This window comes from Leucoraja erinacea, chromosome 16 (genome assembly GCF_028641065.1).
Source record: "Leucoraja erinacea ecotype New England chromosome 16, Leri_hhj_1, whole genome shotgun sequence".
NCBI classification, from domain to species: domain Eukaryota; kingdom Metazoa; phylum Chordata; class Chondrichthyes; order Rajiformes; family Rajidae; genus Leucoraja; species Leucoraja erinaceus.
In genome coordinates this window covers 8,821,634-8,844,139 of record NC_073392.1, presented here as the reverse complement: position 1 = coordinate 8,844,139, position 22,506 = coordinate 8,821,634, and the positions used below count along the sequence as shown (strand labels likewise).

Here is a 22,506-nt window from a genome sequence, read left to right as displayed (position 1 = left end):
TCTGTAATAATATGCCCTAGATATTTTATCTTATTACAGACACTAAGATTGGTGTCAGACAATTTAAAAACAGGATATTTTAGGCATTTATCCTCTTTGGTTCTACAGACCATAACAGCATTTAAAGATTAGATGGCCCTGTTTAACCAAGTAATGGGACACCTCTTTAATGTCCGCATTGTATTGCAGTCTCTTTGGCTTCCTCAGTAATATTCTGAACTGATGGGTTCAGCTGTCGAATGCAATTCACAGCAGCAAAAAGTTTACTTCAAAGAATACTACTGACCTCTCTGGGTAGGAAAGGTCATTTTGTTAGCTTTGAGAAAGGTAAAGCGAGCCACGGTTTGACCTGCTCACGATCAAAGGGTGGCCCATTAAATGGCAACTGTGCTCACATTAAAGCATTAAAGTGTTAAATCAGCCAGTTGATAATCATCCCAGCCTGTGGGTGATAAATCCGGGTCAGTCCTTTAGTCGGATGTTACGGTGCTGAATTGAAGTCATTCTGAATTGTCAGAGGTGGTATCTCTCACACAAGTTACTGGACTGAAACTTGGTCTACATAGGTCAGTGTGCCGGAGGGAACTGAAGTTGCTGGCTTAAACTAGTCTCACGAAGGGTCTCAACCCAAAACCTTACCCATTCCTTCCATCCAGAGAAGCTGCCTGTCCCACTGAGTTACTCCAGCCTTTTGTGTCTATCTACTTAGGTCAGTACCAATGATCTTTTGTGTCACTAAAGAACGGCAGGAATTTCTCTTTGCTGCCTAATCAGCAAAGCAAAAGAACAACTAAAATTATCTGATAGACACACAGTGCTGGAATAGCTCAGCGGGTCAGGCAGCACCTCTGGAGAAAAAGGATAGGTGACGCGTACAAACTCCACACAGAGAGCACCCATGGGCAGGATCAAACCCAGGTCCCTGACGGTATAGAAACATAGAAATTAGGTGCAGGAGTAGGCCATTCGGCCCTTCGAGCCTGCACCGCCATTCAATATGATCATGGCTGATCATCCAACTCAGTATCCCGTACCTGCCTTCTCTCCATACCCTCTGATCCCCTTAGCCACAAGGGCCACATCTAACTCCCTCTTAAATATAGCCTATGAACTGGCCTCAACTACCCTCTGCGGCAGAGAGTTCCAGAGATTCACCACTCTCTGTGTGAAAAAAGTTCTTCTCATCTCGGTTTTAAAGGATTTCCCCTTTATCCTTAAGCTGTGACCCCTCGTCCTGGACTTCCCCAACATCGGGAGCAATCTTCCTGCATTTAGCCTGTCCAACCCCTTAAGAATGAGGTATGAGGCCGCAACTCTGGCTCTGTGTCACCCTGTGCCACCCAGTTGTGGCCATTAATAAGTTCAGAAGTTCTAGCAGCAGAATTAGGCCATTCAGCCCATCAAGCCTACTCCGCTATTCAATCATGGCTGATCTGTCTTTCCCTCTCAACCCCATTCTCCTGCCTTCTCGCCATAACCCCTGACACCCATACTAATCAAGAATCTACCAATCTCCGCCTTAAAAATATCCATTGCCTTGGCCCCAACAGCCGTCAGTGGCGAAGAATTCCACAGATTCTCCACCCTCTGACATCAGATATAATCCACTGGAAAAGTTATCCTCTTCCCTACAGAAAAGTGTTTAATAATTCTTTGGTCTGCGAGAGAAAAAGACAAATATTGATGAGATTAATTACATTAAGACCGGTATCACCATGACGTATCACTTTTCTCTCCAAAATATATTGCCTCGAAATTTGCAGTGCCAAACATGTTTAGGAAGGAACTGCAGTTGCCAATGATTTAAAGGTTCAAACCGAAGATAGGCACAAAAAGCTGGAGTAACTCAGCGAGACAGGCAGCATCTCTGGAGAGAAGGAATGGGTGAAGTTTTGGGTCGAGACCCTTCTTTGGATTGTTTAGTTTAAAGATACAGCATGGAAAGATACAGCACGGTCCACCGAGTCCGCTCCGACTAGCGATCCGCGCACACTAACACCATCCTACAATTTACGTTTATACCAAGCCAATTAACCTACAGACCTGTAGGTCTTTGGAGCGTGGGAGGAAACCGAACCTCTCCGAAAAAATCCACGCAAGTCACGGGGAGAACGTACAAACTCCATATCGGACCCGGGTGCCTGATGCTGTAAGCGCCGCAGGGCAGCAACTCTACCGCTGCGCCATCGTGTCGTCCTGTTGTGAAGATGTATCTGGGCACTGTCCATTGCATTTGAAATTCAATTCCCCTTGAAGTCAGTAGGATTCATTGAAACATCAGAGGCGGCGTGTCCCATTGCTGTCCCCGCTGTCTCATGCATTGATGTTTGCAGGACAGAGATCTTCCAGGCAGCAAGCTTTTCACACGCAGGGCGCCTTCGTTCTCTTTCAAACCTCTTAATTTAATTGATCAATCCTCAGCAGAGAAAGCAGGAAACCAACTGAGAATAGCCATGGGGATCTGCATTGTAAGGGAATTGAATTAACATGTTTAAATGTTGTTATTGAGCCCAAGGTGCTACATTAATTGTAATGTTAAATAGTGCAGATTAATTCAATGCTCACACACCTCTGGACTCTTATCAGTTCTCCTTATTAGTCTCTGATTTATAACAGGGATAAATAAAGACCAAATTCACAAGAGGATACAGTGCCTTAAGCTTTCATCTTACTATCTGGGCATAAATCTGTTGATCAGCGGAATGAATATTGATTTCTCCAACTTCAAGTAATCCCTGCATTCCCCCCCTCTCTCTCTCTCCATTCCTCCCCCACCTAAGTCGCACCAGCCTCAAAGTTGTCTTTAAGAAAGAACTGCAGATGCTGGAAAATCGAAGGTACGCAAAAATGCTGGAGAAACTCAGCGGGTGCAGCAGCATCTACGGAGCGAAAGAAATAGGCAACGTTTCGGCCCGAAACGTTGCCTATTTCCTTCGCTCCATAGATGCTGCTGCACCCGCTGAGTTTCTCCAGCATTTTTGTGTACCTTCAAATTTGTTTTGTTGAGTCTCAGGGTCTGTACTCATTCTTGCCAAGCAAACAGCTACCAATGGCCTGTTTCCTTTGTCATCGTAACTTTTTGGCATATCTTTAATTTATTTGTTCTATATCTCGCTACATAATCGTCTATGTCTCTTGTATCCTTTTCCCCTGATACTCAGTCCGGGGAAGGGTCTTGACCCGCAACGTCACCTATTCCTTTTCTCAAGAGATGCTGTCGGACCCCCTGAGTAGCTCTTTGTGTCTATCTTTGATCCTTGTTCTCTGTTAGATACAAAACTGCCCAATTTTCGTCCTCAGCGATAAGCTGAAAATCTGTTCCCACCCTTCACGTGATGAGGGGTCAGGATGGAGTAATGGATAGAAGACTGCAGATGATTACTATATCCTAGAAATACAGGTATGAATCTGTTCCATAATCACCTTTAAAGGCAGGGAGTATGAATAAAAACCTTTGCCTTGAGAGATTAGCCATGATCACAATGAATGGCTGTGCTGGCTCGAAGGGCCAAATGGCCTCCTCCTGCACCTATTTTCTATGCATCTATGTATTAAATGGATAAACTATAGGCTACTTTATGGTCAGGTTGTGGAAATTGCAACATTGATATTCCAATTGATGCTTTATCATTTAATGGTGTCATTTGGTAATGGGATCATAGTTAGTTCTCCCACTGACACTATAATTGGCTCCTATTTTTTTATATGTTCCACACCCTTACAAAAAGAACTAGTAAAATGTAGACACAAGGAGCTGCAGATGCTAGTTTACAAAAAATAACACAATGTGCTGGAGTAACTCAGTGGGTCAATCAACATCACTATGGAGCATGGATAGGTGTAGGAAGGAACTGCAGATGCTGGTTATACACAAAATGCTGGAGTAACTCAGTGGGCCAGGCGGCACCTTTGGAGAGAAGGAATGGATGACGAAGGAATTGACAAAATACAAACTTCCTGTTGTCCACACCCCCTCGTTCTTGCCTGTAACTGCTTGGTGTTTCACAAATCATGACAGGAAGTTGATCTAATGAACCAGATACTATGAGGGAAGCTCCTTGCAAAGAATTGACAACAAATTGATAAACAAGCGGGAAGCTGCCTCTGCTAGACTGGGGAATGTAAGTATCCCTGCTGCCTTGTTGTTGGTCCAGGCTTTTGTAGATACAGCGCAGAAACAGGCTCTTCGACCCACCGAGTCCGCAGCCCATCAGTGGTCTCCGCAGTTTAACATTAGCCTACACACAGTAGGGACTATTTACACTTGTACCAAGTATACAAACTCATGCCAATTAACCTACAAACCTGTACGTCTTTGGAGTGTGGGAGGAAACCGAAGATCTCGGTGAAAACCCGCGCGGTCACAGGGAGAACGTACAAACTCCGTACAGACAGCACCCGTAGTCGGGATCGAACCCGGGTCTCTGGCGCTGTACATGTGCGGCCTGTAACGGAGTTTGTACGTTCTCCCTGTGACCGCATGGGTTTTTTCTCCGGGTGATCTAGTTTCCTCCCACACTCCAAGGACATGCAGGTTTGTAGGTTCATTGTTTTAATGATAACTAGACCAAGTGCAGACCCGTTGGGTCTGCTCCCCCAATGGTGTGATCCCCCAACCCAATATTCCACCATGCACCCGTCTCCTCCAATGGAACTGAAGCCGTTCCCAAAAGTAAGATTCCAGCACTGCCCTGCCTCCCTCAGCAGTGGATTAAAAAAAAAATCCAATGGCACCACCCCTGCCTGCTGCAGCAGTGAAAAGTTCAGAGTGTTCCTGTCTTGCAACTTTGTTTCGAAGTGTGTTGGAAGCTGACATGTAAATGGAGAAGCCAGTTAATTTTGAAATACTTGGGTGTGTGGGGGGGGGGGAGAAGGATTTGATTAAAAACGTGCACTTCAACACGACGAAATGTAATGAGGAGCGGATACTTAGAAAGAAAAGCGAAATCTGTACCGAAATGGAAAAGATCTCGGAGATTGAGCGTCTGGATTGGGCGTGGCAATGAATCAAAGGAAGAAATGCAGCCGGCAGCCGTACATGCAAATGGATCCGTTCCGATTGGACATCTGCGAGCATCGGCCATTCCGATTGGACATCTGCGAGTATCGGGCACGAATTGAAAGGCAGGAAGGGCGCCGGACGGCAGTCGGTCGGATGACCCCAGAGTTTTATAGATATATAGATAGATGATAGACAATAGGTGCAGGAGTAGGCCATTCGGACCTTCGAGCCTGCACCTCCATTCAATGTGATCATGGCTGATCATCCACAATCAGTTCCTGCCTTCTCCCAATATCCCCTGACTGCGCTATCTTTAAGAGCTCTATCTAGCTCTCTCTTGAAAATATCCAGAGAACCGGCCTCCACCACCCTCTGAGGCAGAGAATTCCACAGACGTTTTTTGTACTTTTTGTCCCTAGTGTGTAGGATGGAACTATTGTACAAGTGATCGCTGGTTGGCATGGAGTCGGTAGGTGCAAGTATCTCTAAACTAAACTACGCTGATGTTGACTGAGCACATCACAGGAGATTTGTCACTCTATGATCTCCAAGGTTTCACCTTCACAAAGCCTCCCCTGAAAATTGGAATTAAATCTGACCTCTTCTGCAGATCTCTTCTGCAAAGTGCATTTTTGATGTCCCATTATTTTTCTCTTTGCATTACATCCCTGTATTTGGTCAAGATAGAATGTGAGAAAACTTTTTGCCAAGCAAAGGGATACAAGAAGGGTATCGATGAAATTCATCACTGTTTGGCATCATTACACTCGCTGTATAGTTGTGACATGCTCTATACTCTGCCTTCAAAATTCAATTTCAGCACGATAGCAAAACTGCACAATTTGCTAATGGATTTCTAGGCAGTAATTTCCATACTTCTGTCTTTGTTATTAAAAGGTGCAATCATACAACTTGCATGCATTTTCCGAACAAATTAGCTTTCTTCGACAGTTGGTCATTAAATCCTAAAAGCTGTGTATTTGGAAGACAATCATTTTCAGAGACAAATTCGGAGTTGTCGGTTCACCGATCTGCTGATGGAATGGGCAGTCAGCGAGCAGATGGAGGGTGAAGCAATGAAGTGTGAATTCTTGACAATTCGGAGATAAAAGATTTCATTGCCCGCAAACCGATAATGACAAGACATTGCGGGAATAGACTAATCTATGGAACAAAGCAGAATTCAAGCACATTGTCATGATGAGGCTGATTGTCCTGTCATGTGCAATGTAATCTGGACTATCTACCTCATGAAAGAAATTAGTTGTGAATATAGAATTAGAGGTTTCATTAAAACTGGCTACCTAGACACTTTATTGATTGGTCTGTTCAATAACAGTGATTTGAAAGCACAGACTTTTGACAACACTATTATTGTGGTAGAGCTGCTACCTCACAACGCCAGAGATCCTGGTTCGATCCTGACCTCAGGTGCTGTCTGTGCGGAGTTTGAATGTTCTCCCTGTTACCGTGTGGCTTTTACTCCGGTTTCCTCCCACTTCCCAAAGACGTGCGGGTTTGTAGGTTAATTGGCCCTCTGTAAATTACCACTAGTGTGTCGGGAGTGGATGCGAAAATGGAATAACATAGAACTAGTGTGAATGGGTGATCGATGGTCAGCGCAGACTCGGTGGGTCGAAGGGCTTGTTTCCATGCTGTATCTTTTAATCAACCAATCAATCAATCAATCAATCAATCAATCATCAATCAATCAATCAATCAATCAATCAATCAATCAATCAATCAATCAATTTATCTAAGATGATTAAGGAAATTCTGTGAGCAAAAAGATGTGAAAAATTGCATTTATATAGCGATTTACTATACCAGGCCTCAAAAGTTCTTTGCCGGCTTTACACTTATAATTGAAGCAAAACCACAGTTGTAATGTAGGAAATATAGCAACTAATTTGTACAAAGCAAGTTCGCACAAACAGCAAACAGCCAGTGGCATTGAACAGTGACGTTGGCCAGTGACGTTGGCCAGTGACGTTGGCCAGTGACGTCGGCCAGTGGTGTTTCCGGGACCGCTGGGCACCGCGGGGGGTGGAATGTATCCTTAATAAGGATTGTGAAATAGTTATTTAAGAATAAATGCATTATGGTGGTAGGTTTGTTTGTATTGTCTAGTATTGTACATATTGTAATAATTGAATAAATCTAGTTTTGGTCAAAATAAAAGTGGCGTTGGCCAGTGATGTTGGCCAGTGGTGTTGGCCAGTGGTGTTGGCCAGTGGCGTTGGCCAGTGGCGTTGGCCAGTGGCGTTGGCCAGTGGCGTTGGCCAGTGGCGTTGGCCAGTGGCGTTGGCCAGTGGCGTTGGCCAGTGGCGTTGGCCAGTGGTGTCGGCCAGTGGTGTTGTGGTGTCCCAGTGGTGTTGGCCAGTGATGTTGATTCAACAGTCGGTTCTGTCACTTGCCATTGAGATGGCTACTCATGACGAATCATAATGTTCTTAGGTTCTTGTTGTGCAGAATACAAGACAAAACTTTAGTTAATGTTTTAATTCAGTTTATAATTGTCATGTGTACTGAGGTACTGCGAAAAGCGTTTGTTGTGTGGTATCCCCTCAAAGACAAAACTCTGTGTGATCACAATCAAGCCGTTCGAAGTATACAGATAAAGGATAAAGGGTACACCATTTAATGCAAGATAAAGTCCAATTAAAGATAGTTCAAAGGTCTCCAATGAAGTAGATGGGAAGTCAGGACTGCCCTCTAGCTGAAGAGAGAACCGTTCAGTTGTTTGATAACATCTGGGAAGACACTGTCCCTTAATCAGGAGGTGTGTGAATTTAAACTTCTGTACCTCTTGCCTGTTGGGAGAGAGGAGAGGAAGTGACTGGGGTGAGACTGGTCCTTGATTATGCTGGTGGCCCTGCTTAGAATAGCACAACACCAGCTAATATTAGCACAATGATGCATAAAACCAACAGCTGATGCTCAGCTTGCCTGATGCTTCCTTTACCTTCCTTCTAAGATTCCTACCATTACAGAAACTAGTCATTGACTGATTTGATTCACACCACTTAATAGCAAAAGATAGCTGAGATCACTTGATACAGCAAAGACTATGTGATCAGAGCAGTAATCCCAGCTGCAATACTGAAGGCCTCTGCTCTAGAACTAGTTATACCATGAGCCAAGCTGTTCTAGTCCAGTTACAGCACTGGCATCTTCCCATCTATTATCAGGCAACTGATAATACCATCCTAACAAAAACCAGAGAGCGGTCCTGAGTTACTAACTAACCCATTGGAGCCCAACCGAGTCCGCGCCGACCAGCGATCATCCCGTACACTCGCACGACCCTACAGATAATGCCAATTTACCTGCAAACCTCTACGTCTTTGTGTGGGAGGAAACTGGAGCATCCGGGGAAAATCTAAGTGGTCACGGGGAGAACGTACAAAAGCCGTGCAGACAGTACCCATAGTCAGGATCTGGCGCTGTAAGGCAGCGACTCTACCACTGCGCCACCTTGCCACGCTTAATCTTAGGACTAAAAATGTTTTTAAAAGATGTGGAATGGAGTGATGAATTCATGTCCCAAACTGACTTGAGGTTCACTAGAGATTGAGCTACAACCTGGACGTGGAGTTGAAATGTGATCAGTCAGCCAATGGCCACTTTAAAATTGATTTATTTTGTAATTTCTCTTTGGAAGTCCAGACTGCAACTCCGACAGTCAACATAGATCTTTCATACATCACTCCTGGCTCTCATATTAGTTTTCAGGCTCACTGATCTCCCTAGACTCTTCACCATCTGCTCGGATGAATGGTTAATTTGCTTATATGCCTACTCCATTGCAGACGAGGGCCTATTGCTCGGAGACCTGTGGCTGAAGTCCAAGGACAATATTTACTTCAGTTTCTCCTATAAATTCTCTGCTGGATCTCGGTGATATGATGAAATCCTTTAATAACGCAAATCATGTTTGTCTCGTTCAGAACAGGACCGATATGGCCCAGTAATTCAGAATCCTCTGCATTGCTCTGGGTTTAGAATCCAGATTAGCAGTGTGCTCCCCGACACGCCAACTCGATAAGGCGCTGGTATGGCCACATTTGGGATATTGTGAGCTATTTTGGGCACCGTATCTGAGGAAGGATGTGCAGGCTCTGGAGAGGGTCCACAGGAGATTTACAAGAATGATAGACACAAAATGTTGGAATAACTCAGTGGGACAGGCGGCATTTCTGGAGAGAAGGAATGGGTGACTTTTCGGTTCGAGACCATTCTTCAGACCCCTAACGTCACCCATTCCTTCTCGCCGGAGATGCTGCCTGTCCTGCTGAGTTACTCCAGCATTTTGTGTCTTTCTGCAGTTCCTTCCTACACTTTACAAGGATGATCGCAGGATTGAGTAGGTTAACCCATGATGAGCGTTTGGCCGCACTGTGCCTGTACTCGCTGGAGTTTAGAAGAATGAGGTGGGATTCATGGAAACATACAGAATTGCGAAAGGCTTGGATAGAGTGGATGCGGACACAAATTCACAACTCTCTGGGTGAAAAAGTCTTTCCTCATCTCAGTTCCAAATGGCCAACCCCTTATTCTTAAACTGTGGCCCCTGGTTCTGGACTTCCCCAATATCGGGAACATGTTTCGTGCATCTAGCGTATCCAATCAATTAATAATTGTATATGCTTTGATAAGATGCCCTCTCATCCTTCTAAATTCCAGTGAATACAAGCCTAGTCGCTCCATTCTTTCATCATATGACAGTCCCGCCAACCTGGAAATTAACCCCGTCAACCTATGCTGCCCTCCCTCAATAACAAGAATGTCCTTTCCCAAATTAGGAGACCACAACTGCACACAATACTCCAAGTGTGGTCTTACCAGGGCCCTGCACAACTGCAGAAGGATTTCTTTGCTCCTATACTCAACTCCTCTTGTTGTGAAGGCCTTTCGCTCTCTTCACTGCTTGCTGTACCTGCATGCTTACTTTCTGGCATGCTGCCTGCGTGGTGGTGATGCAGATACATTAGTGGTGTTTACATTAGTGGTGTTTAATAGGTACAAGAATGTGCAGGGAATGGAGGGAAAGTTGGCACTGTGAGAGAGGCTCACATGCCCTGCAATTGCCCCTCCATGAGTGTGGCACGGTGACGCAGCGATAGAGTTTCTGCCTTACACCACTTTCAGCGCAAGAAACATGGGCTAGATCCCGACTACAGGTGCTGTCCGTACAGAGTTTGTACATTCTCATCGTTACCATATGGGGTTTCCACGAGATCGGTCCTATCCATGTACCTGTTTAGCTGTTTCTTAAACGTTGGGTATAGTCCCTGCCTCAACTACCTACTCTGGCAGCTTGTTCCATACACCGACCACCCTTTGTGTGAAAACGTTACCCCTCAGATTCCTATTAAATCTTTTTCCCCTTCACCTTAAACCGATGGACTCTGGTCCTCGTTTCCCCTACTCTGGGCATCTACCCGATATATTCCTCTCATGATTTTATACACCTCAATAAGATCACCCCTCATCCTCCTGCACTCCAAGGAATGGAGTCCCAGCTTACACTATAAATCAGACCCTCTAGCCCAGGCAACATCCTTGTAAATCTTCTCGGTACCGTTTCCAGCTTGACAACATGGAATACACACACACACACACACACACACACACACACACACACACACACACACACACACACACACACACACACACACACACACACACACACACACACACACACACACACACACACACACACACACACACACACACACACACACACACACACACACACACACATCGCTAATGCGGGGGCCATGGAAAGCGGGGGAGCGCTGTCTGAAATTCACCAGGTGCAAAGCCAAGGTGATACAGCCACACACACCGCGAATGAACAGGAAGGTTAAGACAGCTAGCACAGTGTACGGTAAGTCCTTTAAAAGAGCGGGGGAGGGACGAAGGGGGGAAAAGGGGGAAGAAGTGGGGTGGAGAAGGAGGAGAAGGAGTGGAGACACTGATAAGAAGTCAGACAACATTTTAATAAGCCGGAGATACACAGCTGTGAAGTTCGGTGGGCATTTAACCTTACCGGCCGGTTCTCCTTGGTTCTGAAAACTCGTGCTTACGTTTTTCCCCCCCAATGAGCCAACGAAAATGCCCGGTTACCAAAGGAGATTAAATAAAACTGCCTACGACTACCTCGACTACCTACAACTCATGGCGACCCCACTACAACTGCACCCACGACTACAGGATTAGCGATTTTCTCCATGGTGACCAATTTTTGGTTGCAGAAAAATCTTCAACTTGTTGAAACATTTGCAGCGACCATACTGAGGTCGCGACTAGTTCCCAGAATGGGTGAAATCCTCGCGACCATGAAGGAGAGTCACCAGAGACCACCAGCGAACATGTGGCGACCATGTGGCGATCATGAGGCGAGCGCAGAGTCTCCTGCACTCGCCTAAAAAGTCGTCTAAGTGGGACAGGCCCTTTAATGCTGTCCCATCAACGTCTCATACAACTGCAACATGACCTCCCAACTTTTATACTCAATACTCAATGACTATACTCAATGACTGATGAAGGCCAATGTGCCAAACGCCTTCCTGATCACCCTAGCTACCTGCGACAACACCTTCAAGGAACCATGCACCTGCGTTCCTAGATCCCTCTGCTCTCCTCAGAGCCATACCATTCATTGTGTTGGTCCTGCCCTTGTTAGACATCGCCAAATGCAACACCTAACATTTCTTGGTATTAAATTCCATCAACCAATTTTGCTGGAATCCATACAACATCTACGGCTCAACCCTCATCGATCTTTTTGGTCACGCTTTCAAAAAACAATTTGTGAGACACAACCTCCCACATACAAACCCATGTTGACTATCCCTAATCAGCCCTTGACCATCTAAATTGCCATAAGGGAGTGCAGAGACGGTTCACCAGACTGATTCCTGGGATGTCAGACTCCTATCCTCTAGAATTTAGAATCTTATAGAAACTTACAAAATTTCTTAAGGGGTACTGTCCCGATAGTACAGCTTAAGGATTCCTTTAAAACAACTACAGAGAGTGGTGAAGCCCTGCCACACGGGTAGTTGAGGCAGTTCGGCTATATTTAAGAGGGAACCCTTGTGGCAAATCTCAGGTACGGGATACAGGCATGATCAAATCATATTGACAGACAGGCAAAATGAATGTTTCTATGTTAAATGTGTATACCTATCCCTCAGAACTGTCTAGATAGCCACCTTTTGCCCAGGGGGAGAACGTACAAACTCCGTGGCAGGAAAATGACAGACAGCAAAATGAATAAAATGTAGACATAAACTAGATAGCACCTTTTGCCCAGGGTAGAAGTGCCAAAGACAAGAGGGTATAGGTTTAAAGTGAGATGGACAAATTTGCTCCAATGTATCGAGTCCCAGCCTGCTCAACCCCTCCCTATTGCTCTGACCCTGTAGTCCTGGCAACATCCTCGTAAAATGTACAGATGTTACCAGAAAGGAATCATGTGAGAAATACTAGGTACATATACACATACATCAATCTTGCAAACAGACAAGAGCATTGCTGACAGCAAATTTGAATTATTAATAGTACTTCCCCACATCCACAAATGGGGAGTACCTAGTGCTGATCTCAGCAGTGTGAAACAGGAAGCAGTTAACCTTGTTTTGATGTTCGTGGGAATTTTAATCCCCTGTGGTCTGTTTCTATCAGGGGTTAATAAAAACCAGTGTAGAAGTATAGATCTGTTTTAACTTCTGAAGAATATCATTAGATTCTATTCCCCAAAAATACAATGACCGAGAAATTCATGCACTCCGCGTTTTATTTGTGGTGTAATATTGATCGCTAAACACAATGGAGACCATGAAATACACAAAGCACATGCCAGCAACACACAAAGTATGGAATGGTATAAACAATACTTGGACAAAGCCCAAATGATATCACCCTGTGAAATTGATTCATGTATGTGGAACTAATACTGAAGAAAGTAACCCTGAACACCAGAGATGGGCCCTGTAACCTGTGCAGTTTAAAACGTTCCTCAGTTTCTTGCGAGACACAAAGTGCTGGAGTAACTCAGTGGGACAGGCGTGATCTCTGGGCGGAAGGAATGGGTGCCTTCTCTCCAGCGTTTGGTGCCTATCTTCAGTGTAAACTGGCATCTGCAGTTCCTTCCGACACATCACTTTCTTGCTGTTTAGTTGGGAAGCCATTTGGAGTTGAGCTTATTGGGTTGAGTGTGCCTGAACGGAGTTGCTGTAAGGCCACCGTTGAGTTCTGCGGGTTAGTCTTGGCAAACCTACCTTGAGTCATAGAGACAGCATGGAAACAGGGCCTTCAGCCAAACTTGACCAAGGTGTCCCATCTACACTATAGCTCTACCTTCCCACGTTTGGCCCATATGTCTCTGAACCTTTCCTAGTGAAAAGGCCTGGATAGAGCGTACTGTATGTGGAGAGGATGTTTCCACTTGTGGGTGAGTCTGGAATCAGAAGTGATAGTCTCGGAATTAAAGAACGTTCCTTTAGGAAGGAGATAAGGAGCAATATCTTTAGTCAGAGGGTGGTAAATCTGTGGAATTATTTGCCACTAAAGGCTGTGGGGGTAATGGATATTTTCAAGGCAGAGATAGGTAGGTAATTTGTACGGGTGTCAAGGGTTATGGGGAGAAAGCAGGAGAATGGGTTTAGGAGGGGGAGATAGATCAGCCATGATTTAATGGCGGTGCAGACTTGATGGGCCGAATGGCCTAATTCTGCTCCTATCACTTATGAACTTATGAACTATGCATGTACCCGTCCAAATGTATTTTAAATGCTGTTATAATATCTGCCTCATCTATCTTCTATGGCAGCTCCTTTCATACACCCATCCCAAGTCTTAATGCTGAAAATGACCAGAGTAATGTTTGAACACAACAATTTTAATGTCAATGTACTCAGTGTGTGGAGCAAATATCTTTTGTTAAATTCTATTTGTCAGAAACTTAGTGCATCAACGCCAAGATGCAGATGAATAGTTAGATGCTTTAGTTTAGTTTCAGTTTCACTTTTTTAGTTTTGGAGATACAGCGTGGAAACTGGTCCTATGTCCAACCGAGTCTGCGCTGACCAGCGATCACCTCAACTTTAGTTAGAACCTACACACGAGGGACAATTTCCAGAAGCCGATTAACCTACAAACCTGCACGTCTTTGGGATGTGGGAGGAAACCGGAGCAGTTGGAGAAAACCGTACAGAATGGACCCATAGTCAGGATCGAACCTGGGCACTGTGAGGCAGCAACTCTACTGATGCAACATTGTGCTGCACCCATACCTTGGATTATATTGCTGCTTATTTGCCTGGTCGCAGTCTTTCAGACTGTAAGCTTTGTCACCATTCAGAAGAGATCAGATCAGTGCTTTCTTGCTCAGCACAACTCAGTACATATATGTGTTAAGATTCAATTTCCCTAGAGATTGTCCTGCAATATTACCAATACATTTAATTGAGTTCCGTGGATCTTGAAGGCGTCAGCTACTGTAATATACTGTAATATACTGTAATATACTGTAATATCATTGCAACAGTAAAAGGCGGAAAGCCATTGTTTCTAATCACCATTTCAACTTACCCGATTCAGTGGAAAGTTTAGTATAAGACTATGTAACACCTTAAACAAAATTGAAAGAATGTTGTATTTTATAGAAATCACATCCAAAGCGCTGGTCTAAGTCCACACCGACCATCGATCAACACCTCACACTAGTTCTATATTATCCCACTATCTTACACATTCACTAAACATCAGGGGCAATTTTACAGAGGGGCAATTAACCTACAAAACCGCACGTCTTCGTGATGTGGGAGGACCCGGAGCACCCGGAGGAAACCCACGTGGTCACAGGGAGAACGTGCAAACTCCATACAGACAGTAAAGCGCTCAGGATTGAGCCTGGGTTGTGAAGCAGCAACTTTGGACAGAAATACGGCAATCAACAAATACGTTTAATAGAGTTCAATACGTGAACCATTTTGACAGTGAAATATGTTTCACATTTACCATGAATATTATTTTACTTTTTAATCATTGCTAGTTATTTCAAGTATGTCAGAGTCGCCTTATTTACATGCAATCCAGATTAGATTCATTCTCGGCAATATTGCCTGCCCTTCATTCATCAAAATGAATGTGACACTGTGGTACAGCCGGTAGATTCGCTGCCTCACAGCGCCTGAGACCTGGGTTCCATCCTGACCTCAGATGCTGTCCCCGTGCAGTTTGCATGTTTTCCCTGTGACCGCGTGGGTTTCCTCCGGGTGCTCAGGTTTCTTTCCACTTTCCAAAGACGTGCGGCTCTGTAGGTTAATTGGCCTCCATAAAATTGCCCATAATGTGTCGGGAATGGATGAGAAAATGGGGTAACAGAACTCGTGTGAACGGGTGGTATATGGTCAGTGTGGGTTCGATAGGCTGAAGGGCCAGCTTCCAAGTTGTATCCTTCAATCAATCTATCAATTAAAACTGGACATGGTTGGTACAAGGAATGGGTTTCAATGAAGGAAATCAGGATTGGAATATCTGATATTTGAAGCTTCGGGCACTGATGATTAACCTCAGTGAGGACATAAGTCGGCGGTAAACGCAGACCAAAGACTCAGGTGTGAGAGACAATGATTCCAAGTTGTTACAGCAATAGGAAGACTCTACCAAAGACTTTGTAGCTTAGGATGATCATATTGGGGATGGAGTTCTAATATAAAATGGTGCTTATTTAGGTTGGTACTTAGGAGGTTGCAGGAGTGACCATGGTGGAGGTTGCGTTTGAGTTTAATTTATTGTCACGTGTACCAAGGTACAGTGGAAAGCTGTTGCGCGCTATCCAGTCAGCGGAAAGACAACACACGCGTGCAATCGAGCCATCCACAGTGTACAGATACATGGTAAAGGGAACAGCGGGAATAACGTTGACTGCAGGATAAAACCCAATCAGTACATAGACGTATGATAATGGGACACAAGGAGCAGGAATGTTGCCAGGGTGAAATTAAATGGCCTTCATTACCTGACCTTGAATTGAATATAGCTTCACCACATCCAGCTCAACAGACCTTTTGTTGAGGAAAACTGCCGTTTGGGAGACTAACAGCCAAGCGGTATGTATGAAACATGGCAATTTAATGCAACAACTGAATTATTTATCGAGCAAAGAAAGCTGATTTTCTATTGACAGCTTTAGGTGGGTTAAAGGGTGACTTTGGATGGAGTAATAGGTGACTAATAAATCACCATGATATGAGAAGTAGAGACAACTTATATTAATTTAACAGCTCATTTACCTTCTTTTAATTATCGAACCTACCGTCAAATGGCTCATATCTCATTCCCCTTTTCTGGTATGTTCAGCACGTGCATGCAATATAAAAGGCCACTGCTTAAGTGGAAGGAGCTTTGGAAGCTGGTGAAAAATGCACCGAGTTATCATTATGAAAACCAACAAAGAACGTTAATGTATAGAGTCGTAGAGTTATATAGTGATACAGCGTGGAAACAGGCCCTTTGGCCCAACTTGCCCACACCAGCGAACATGTCCTTGCTACACTAGTCCCACCTGCCCATATCCCTCCAAACCTGTCCTATCCGAGTACCTCTCTAACTGTTTCTTAAACGTTGGGATAGTCCCTGCCTCAACTACCTCCACTGGCAGCTCGTTCCATACACCCACCACCCCCTTTGTGTTGAAAAAGTTACCCCTCAGATCCCTATTAAATATTTTCCCCTTCACCTTAAACCTATGTCTTCTTGTCCTCGATTCACCTTCTCTGGGTAGAAGACTGTGCATCCACCCGATCTATTCCTCTCATCCTCCTGTGCTCCAAGGAATGGAGTCCCAGCCTACTCAACCTCTCCCTATAACTCAGACCTTCTAGTCCTGGCAACATCCTTGTAAAATGAATGCAACAACTTATTGTTTCACCTTCATGAAGTTTACTGAGGTTCACTAGAAGAATTCACAATGATGGCTCATTTAGTTCAGTTTTAGTTTAGTTTAGAGATACAGCGCGGGAACAGGCCCTTTGGCCCACCGAGTCCTCACTGACCAGCGATCCCCGCACATTAACTCTATCCTTCATACATTAGGGTCAATTTATACCAAGCCAATTAACCTGTTAACTTGTCTGTCTGTGAGTGTGGGAGGAAACCGGAGGTCTCGGAGAAAACTCACGTGGTCACAGGGAGAAACTACAAATTCCATACAGACAGACGGGATCGAACCCGAGTGTCTGGTTCTGTAAGCGCTGTAACTCAGCGGGACAGGCAGGATCTCTCGAGAGAAGGAATGGGTGATGTTTCAGGTTGAGACCCTATGGACTTCTCTACATTCTGTGTTCTATGTACACAGCCACTGATACAGGTTATAATTTAGCGTGCTTTCTATTCAGGTTAAGCCGTACTTCCATTGTGAGTTTGGTTATCATAGCTTCTGATTCGCCTGAGTTTAGAGATACAACATGGAAACAGGCCCTTTGACCCACCGAGTCCACAACGACTATCGATCACCCGCTCACACTGGTTTTATACTATCCCACTTTCGCATCCTACACACCATGGGCAAATCACAGAAGCGAATTAACCTGCAAACCTGCCCGTCTTTGGAATGTGGGAGGAAACCGGAGCACCCGGAGAAATCCCAGGTGGTCACACAAGGAGTCCTCACCTCAGTGGAGATCCTCGGACTATCTTTGATCGGACTTTACTGGACTTTATCTTGCACGTAACGCTATTCATGTTATTCCCTTCTGTATCTGTACACTGTGAATGGCTTGATTGTAATCATGTATTGTCTTTCTGCTGACTGGTTAACAGGTAACAAATGCTTTTCTCTGTACCTCAGTGTACATGACAATACACTAAACTAAACTGAACAAAACATAACTAAACTAAACTAAAGGTACAAACACCGCACAGACAGCACCTGCACCAGTGGGTCTCAGGCACTGTGAGGTAACAGCTCTACTGCTGCGCCACCGTGCATGCACAAGTTCGGAATGAGTTAAGGGCCTGTCCCACTTTCACAACCTAATTCACGACCTTTTTTTACTCGTGGACATTTTTCATCAAGTTGAAAAAAACGCCCCGACCTACTTGATGCCACGAGTACCTACGACTGGCTTCACGACCTGCTACGACCTACCTACGACCTCCTATGACCTCGTGACGGCCATGCTGCGAGTATGAGTCAAGGGCAAACTCGGCGGGGGTCGTGAAAGTGGGACAGGCCCTTTAATTGCGAGATTCACTCAAACACTTACTCTGTCCTTCTCTCTCTTTCTTTTCTCCGTTCTGCAGATCAGCCCTTCGAGTCCGTTGCAACGTATGTAGGAGTTGGAGCACTTCACCCATGCCAAATATCTGTACAAATGCTGCATCGATGTGGTAGTGGCGCCTGAGACAGACGAGAAACAGTGACACACAGCCACACTGGCACCTCTTGCACAGCCTGAGGACTGGCACACCAGGGATCTCAGCTTTAACATTGTACATCTGTTGTAAAACAAGCAGAATATATCGCAAAGTGTTTCCCACTTATGAATGTTATAGATTTGGTAACATCTGTGTTGAATGTTCTGGATTACACTGAGATAGTAACTATTTATTTCCCCAAGCTTCAGTCTCATATTTTGGAATACCAACCACTGACCTTGAACAACACATCGACGTCTCGAAAACATGGGCGTCGCAAAGAAACTTCTCACCACGACTCACTTCTTCCACGTTCTCCGGTTTAGGGAAACAGATTTCGACTGCGGTAATCCAAAATTGTTCCTGTCAGGATGTTTTTGTAATAATCAGTGTTGCTAGCCTTTGCGAATATTTTGATTTTTTTGGAAAAAAAAACTATAATTATTACGGGATTGCAGAAGAGTTTCTAGAGCCGAAAAGAGAAACAGGAAAATCTGAAGCCGAAGATCGTGGACGTATAAAGCCGACAAGTCTGCGTTGGAAGTGAAATCCGTTTGTGGCATTAACTATCTTTCTCCTTCAGATGATAACTGACCTGTTAAGCAGTTGCAGGTTAACTTTTCTACGCTTTATATGTAGCTGAGTTGCCATTAATGACAAGAAACAATAAATGGTTAATCTCAAAGTATTTCAATTTACTAGAAGTTGCAAAAAGCAGATAGCTTTGAGAAGTGTTAGTGCCTTAGTCCCATAGCAGGGAATTATAGAAACTTCATAGAACTATGGGCACTTGCAAATGTTGCAGCACATGGCATCTATTAGAGTACTGGATTTCAGTTCAGTTTAGTTTATTATCATGTGTACCGAGGTACTGTGGAACGCTTTTGCTGCCTGCTTTCCAGACAGTGGAAAGACTATTAATACATGGTTACAATCGAGTCATTCACAGTGTACAGATACATGATAAGGGAATAACGTTTAGTGCAAGGTTAAAGCCAGTAATGTCCGATCAAATATGGTAGAAGGGTTTCCTTCGCTCCATAGATGCTGCTGCACCCGCTGAGTTTCTCCAGCTTTTTTGTGTACCTTCGATTCTCCAGCATCTGCAGTTCCTTCTTAAACACATGGTAGTTCTCTGGTTGTGGTAGGATAGTTTAGTAGCCTGATAACAGCTGGGAAGAAACTGTCTCTGAATCTGCAGGCTTGCGTTTTCGCACTTCCATACCTTTTGCCTGATGGGGGAGGGGAGAAGATGGAGTGGCTGGGTTTATGCAGGATTTACACTCATTCGTTCATTTTCAGCTGCTTTTGTCAAATGAAAACCAGAAGCCATTTTTGCAATACTGTCACGGTAGCTCAATATAAAATGCTTTTCATAATTACACTGACTGACTGGCATACTGAAAATACATGTTAATATTTTACGGTATTTGCAATCAAATTAGATATCTTCAACCTTGCCAAATCTCAAATATTTCCTGTATTATTCTGGATAATACAACAAGGATATTTTGAAAGAAAGAATACTAAAAATTATAACCATCCATCTAAATCAAAAAAAAAATAAATGTCCATTCTTCTACAATCTTCTCAGGTCTGAACTAACCAAATCTTTGGAAAATGCTTGAGGACGAAGTAATGAAAGGATTTGAGAGCCACTTTCACGACCTAATTCGTGACTTCTGCCAAGTTTGCCCATGACTCATACTCGCAGCATGGTTGTCACGAGGCCGTAGGAGATCGTAGCAGGCCGACATGCTAGTCATAGATACTCGTGGCATCAAGTAGGTCGGGGCGTTTTTTCTAGCATGATGAAAAATGTCCACGTGTAAAAAAGGTCATGAATTAGGTGGTGAAAGTGGGCAGGCCCTTTAGTTTTCCACAAGCTCCAAATAACATTGAGTTTTCCGATGTTCATCCAGGAACATTAATCACCTGGTCTGGCAACGGGTTATTATAAAATGTTTGGAAATTCGTTTGTTTGACCATGCTGCAGCCGTTAGGATGTGGTCTAGTGTTGAATGTAAATAACCCTTGCTGCTGATGTTGTAGCAGCCCTGGTGGAGTGAGATCTGGAATCAGTATCTACTCCTGCACAATCAAACTCCGTTTTATCACCTGGAAATGGTCTGAACAGATACGTTCTTATAACGTTTTTTGTAACTAACAAGCATTGCTAGTTCAGAGCCTCTGATTACACTTTTATACATTGGGAGCCATTGGTTTAATTATATGCTCTGGCAAGTTTTAGTTTGGTTTAGTTTAGAGATACAGCGTGAAAACAGGCCCTTCACCTCATTGAGTCCAAGCTGACCAGCGATCACCCATACACTTAGTTCTATTCAACAGCCTGGGGACAGTTTACAGAAGCCAATTAATCTACAAACCTGGATGTCTTTGGAATGTGGGAGACAAACCCACACTGGTCATGGAGAGAATGTACAAGCTACTTGCAGACAGCACCCGTAGTCAGGATCGAACCTGGGTTTCTGGCACTGTAAGGCAGCAACTCTACCGCTGCGCCACCTTGCTGCCCTTCAATTGATTGATTTAATTGATCGTCTGCCTAATTGATTCCCATTGGACGTCAAGCCTACATATGTGGCCCTGGCTATATTTGACAATACTTTGGGGATAAGGTCAAACAGCGATGGCCAGAAGCTTACAAAGAAGTCAGATAGTAATAGCAATCAGCATGGGTGAATTGACACTGTTTGGGAATTCAACCTTCCTGTTAATATCGAGGATAGATACAAAATGCTGGCGTAATTCAGCGGGACAGGCGATATCTCTGGTGAAAAGGAAATGGTGAAGGGTTTCGGGGCGAAACCCTTCTTCAGACCAGAAGAAGAGTCTCGGCCTGAAACGCCACTCATTCATTCCCTCCAGAATTGCTATCTGTCCCGCTGAGTTACTTCAGCATTTTGTGTCTATCTCTAGTGTAAACCAATATCTGCAGTTCCTTCCTGCACATTCTTGTTAATATCCTCTCTTGTAGCCTCCACCCACTGAACACATGATTAGCAGCAAAAAGACTCCTCCCCTTCAGGGTTTCTTAAAGAGACCATCACCCTCCAGCATCTTCATTGCAGATTATCATCTATGACTTACATTTGTGGCGAGGATGTTTCCACCAGTGGCAGAGTCTAGGACTAGAGGTCATAGCCTTAGAATTAAAGGACGTTCTTTTAGGAAGGAGATGAGGAGGAATTTCTTTAGTCAGACGGTGGTGAATCTGCGGAACTCTTTGCCACAGAAGGCTGTGGAGGTCAAGTCAGTGGATATATTTCAGGCAGAGAGGGATAGATTCTTGATTAGTACGGGTTGTGGGGAGAAAGCACGAGAATGGGGTTAGGAGGGAGAAATAGATCAGCCACGATTGAATGGCAGAGTAGACTTGATGGGCCGAAAGGACTATTTCAGCTCCTATCACTTATAATCTTATGATCTTACGCACATATCAGGGTCCTGCAAGAGTTCCCGCAACTTGCTAAATTCATCAGGAAGTGACGTGTCGGAAACTGAAGACCCTGCCTCGCAGCCACTTCAATAATGGATGCATCAGCAGTTATTCCCATTAGAGATCTGCCACATTTTAATGAAGTTTTTAAATCCTTTGACCACGGCAGCCCGCAGCCCCTACCCCCTTGTGAGACCACCGTGGCCACAGAGCCGCAAGGGCAGTTGGATCTCGGGGGGAGGGGGGCCACAGTAAGTAGGAGCACGAGAGCAGTCGCAGATGAACCGTTATTTTCCTTGCCCGCAGCGCTCTGTCGAAATCTTCAAGTGAGCGGCAGTGTGGCTGTCAGGGTTTACGATGGTTTGCTGCACGCTGCATACCTTTGCATTCACGAGAGCAGACACCTCAGCAGCAATTCTAAAGTCCCCTAGCTGAGGAACAGTGGAAGATGGGACAGCAGGGGGAAGGGCGGAAACAGTTTCAGTTTAGTTTAATGTCACTTGTACCGAGGTACCGTGAGAAGCTTTTGTTGTGTGCTATCCAGTCAGCAGGAAGACAATCCCTGCCACAGAATTCTCTGCCACAGAAGGCAGTGGAGGCCAATTCACTG

The 22,506-nt window shown here is 44.6% G+C and overlaps 1 protein-coding gene across 1 annotated transcript in view; it reads left to right on the top strand.

Annotated features, from left to right (window-relative positions):
- tafa4b (TAFA chemokine like family member 4b) overlaps positions 1 to 19,929 on the top strand; it is a 187,276-nt gene extending 167,347 nt beyond the window's left edge. Inside the window, exon 6 of the mRNA XM_055647641.1 lies at positions 18,323 to 19,929. Coding sequence (XP_055503616.1) covers positions 18,323 to 18,355 — 33 coding nt within the window. The 3' untranslated portion in view covers positions 18,356 to 19,929. The remainder of the gene's footprint in view (positions 1 to 18,322) is intronic.
- The last annotated feature ends 2,577 nt before the right edge of the window (positions 19,930 to 22,506 follow it).